General features: G+C 39.2%; 1 protein-coding gene across 1 annotated transcript in view; it reads right to left on the bottom strand.

The window, feature by feature from the left end:
• Window positions 1–627: 627 nt before the first annotated feature.
• gmds (GDP-mannose 4,6-dehydratase) overlaps window positions 628–3,598 on the bottom strand; it is a 118,259-nt gene continuing 115,288 nt past the window's right edge. The window contains exons 10-11 of the mRNA XM_080536160.1: window positions 1,680–1,748; window positions 628–1,123 (exon numbers count right to left, since the gene is read on the bottom strand). Of these exons, the coding sequence (XP_080392286.1) occupies window positions 1,061–1,123; window positions 1,680–1,748 (132 nt within the window). The 3' untranslated portion in view covers window positions 628–1,060. The remainder of the gene's footprint in view (window positions 1,124–1,679; window positions 1,749–3,598) is intronic.

Raw genomic sequence — 3,598 nt, 5'->3', positions numbered from 1 at the left:
GAACGCCGAGCACGAGGAGGGAAATGACTGGCTAAAGGCGACCTCAGGGCAACCTGGGAGCGCTGGCACGGGGCATCTCAGAGACAACATTTCACTGAAGCCTACTGACTCGCCTTGAGGTTTTCCTTAAACACTGTCTTTTATACCGTCCGACAGTATAGAAAACCTCTATGGCAATATTGGTTCTCATTTAGTCTCTCAGTCTATCCACAGCTTGTGGCATGTTGGCGGGGCATATCTTTTGGGATGTACAAAACAGCTCGAAAAATAGTCCTAGGTATAATTATATTTAAGTGTGTATTATTATCATTATTAGTATTGTTATTATTATTATTATTATTATTGTTATTATTATCATCAACATCATTCTTAGTATTAGTAATATTATTATTATTATTAATAATAACATTCATAATCTTAATACACTATTAATGTAGGCCTACATATAATTGTGTTTTAGGAGAAAGAGTTTGTGCATGAACATCTCAATTGAATAATCACAGAATCGGCTGAACAATGTATCAAAAGAAGAAGCTTTATTGTACTAAAATGGTTAGATTTTGATCTAAATAGGCCTAAATCAAATGAAAATACAAATCATTGCACAAACTTTTGATACAATAAAATCAAATATATGTTGGTCGGTCTTACAATAACAAATTACGTTTTACTTAATTTTTCTCCAAAGAACAAACTGCAACCTGACCAAGGTCAGGTGAATTCTCTTCATAATTAGATCTAACATAAAAAGATATACATACACCCATAATATCCTATATAACTTAGCCTACAGTTTGGAATACAAATACGTGGAATTCAGATCACTTATCAACAGTAAGTACAATTATATATTAAAAACAGAAAAAAGAAATGACATAAAGGCAATGAATAATCTTCCCTCACCATTGAAAAACAAAAAAACAACAGTAACTTCAATTGGGACGGCAAAGTGCCGAAGAAAAGTGACCAAAGTTTATTCTTCCATCTCAGGGACCGTTGCAGTGCACTTTAGGCCGGAGTGTTTAGAGGACTCCCCATATTTGGATTGACATACATGGCTTTAAGCATTTGGATTATTTTTCATGAGCGCGATGTCAGCATCAACCATCTCTTTCACCAGCTCCTGCAGAGCAAAATAGTTTTAGTTTAAACAGTGATTATATTCATAAGGTTATTAAAATGTTAATTCTGAGCACTGTCAATAAAAGAAAATCTTCTATATGTTGAAGACATGCCATTATAACAATAACAGTTTGGGAAGTTTCTCTTGAAGGCCTCCTATGTCGCATGTTGATGTAATATACTGTATGTAGCTGGTAAGGGGATATAAATATGCCTAAATATGTTTGTTGAATCAGTATAGATGTATAGGCAGCTTCACTTTCTCATTAGAGTTGTGTTTTAAACACCACACTGAAAACACAACAGGAGAGGGACAGAAAAGAACACCTGCATGCTGTGCATCTGCAGTGCCCTCAAGGGTCACACACAGACACACACACACACAGACACAGACACACACACACACACACACACACACACACACAGACACACAGACACACATACACACACACACACACACACACACACACACACACACACACACACACACACACACACACACTCACACTCACACAGTGAAAATTAGTAAATGAGACTGATATGCTAAGATGGTATACCTCGAAAGTGACCTTTGGTTTCCAGCCCAACTTTTGTAGTGCCTTTGTGCTGTCCCCTTGCAGGTAATCCTGTAGAGAGAGACATAGGATGAAAAAAGAGAACGAAAGAGAGAGGGAGAAACAAAAAACAACTCATCAGTCAAGTTTCATGGCCACAAGAGGATGGTGTTTAGAATGGGATAATATCACAGCCGGAGTTCTGTAGATACCCTGCTAGAAATACATTCATTTCCCCTTTAATGACGCCTTTCAGTATTAGACCTATGCATAAAAACCTCACTATCCTTTACACACACACACACACACACACACACACACACACACACACACACACACACACACACACACACACACACACACACACACACACACACACACACACACACACACACACACACACACACACACACACACACACACACGTCAGTATCCCCTCTCTCGGGGGGGAAAGGGAGGTCACAGAGTCTCACTGGCCATCAATTCCAGACTCCCCCTCTCTCTGCCCTCCCTCTCTTCTCGTCCAGACGGCCCCCGTCGGTGCCAGAGCATGATGAATTGTGGGACTCTGGTGGTGTAACCCCCACCCCACCCCCCGCTCTGTTTCCCTGTTGTGTTTTGTACTGGGTTCAGAATCCACAAAGACCATGTCTGAGACCACCAAAGACACAGCCTCGAAAAGACCCCCTTTCCCTCTTTCTCCCTCCCTCTTTTTCTCTGTCTCCCCCACCTTCCTCTTCCTTCAACTTTGGCAAAGCCAGCTGTAAAATAATTGGTCTAAGTTTTTACTTTAAAATCGATGTGAAACCTATGATAATTTTCATTTATACATGTTTCTTTAACAGCACCTTACATTGAAGAAGTGAACATACTGTATAGAAAAATAGATTTTTTTCTTCAATCTGACACTAAAACGCTTGAAAATGTCTTTTCTGGGTGATCTTATTACAGTGGAACGCTTCACAGCAACGTTAGCGTAGCCTGGCGTTACAGAGGGCCACGCATAGTTCAGCCTTTTAGAGAGCAGGGACCCACATCTCAGAGCTGCTTTTCAACTCTCAATCTCACACACACACACACACACACACACACGTCTGCACACTCACGCTTTGTATATCTCAGTTTTTAGGGCTGATGACTTAAGTTCTTCTTAACTACGAAATGTTGGCTTGTGTTATCATTTGCGTTGAAGATACTCCTCTACCCTAGACCATACAAATAATAGTAGAACTGTCCTCTTACCACTTAGAGAGGGATTGAATCTTGAAGTGAGAAAAATGAGCACAGTCTTTTTGTCTATGAGTCCTGTCTTAATGAGTCCTCAGACAAAAGCGATTCCTATTCTACCTCTCTTTTTTACAAGTCAGGCAATAACCTTGTTTTTGGGCTACAGTACATTGCTCATATTCAGTTTGGTTCCAGTGCTATACATGGAAATATTTACAGTAATTACAGCAATCGACATCATTTATCATGAAGCAGATGCAAGCACCATATTTATATGAGCTATTAATTGATTGAGCCGATAATTATATCAATTATACATTTTTCTTACATTTTAAATGTATAATTAAAATCATCTGTTTCTGTCACGATAACAGGGTCTCAAGGTGGGCCTGCCACAGATGATTCTAAAGGTTCAATGTTCTCAATTCCTTTTAAACTAACTTTTGGCAGAGACCCAAACTTAGGACTAAGTCTATCCTTCCTGAATGGAAAAAAAGTAAAATGTTAAACTATTAACAGACACAAATATGGCAAAAACATGTTGCCTCAATTCATATTGTGGGACTACATTATGCAATAGTTCCACACGCATGATTATGTTCAGGACAGAATGAGCATGGATGCAAAAATAGTGGAGGTGGGAAAGAGGAAAATAAATGGTCATATGGAATTCCAGACCCACCAGTGACTCCCCA

This window comes from Nansenia antarctica, assembly GCF_963989245.1.
Source record: "Nansenia antarctica genome assembly, chromosome: 7".
NCBI classification, from domain to species: Eukaryota; Metazoa; Chordata; class Actinopteri; order Argentiniformes; family Microstomatidae; genus Nansenia; species Nansenia antarctica.
The sequence above is the reverse complement of the archived record's forward strand: the minus strand, read 5'-3'. Positions and strand labels throughout refer to the sequence as shown.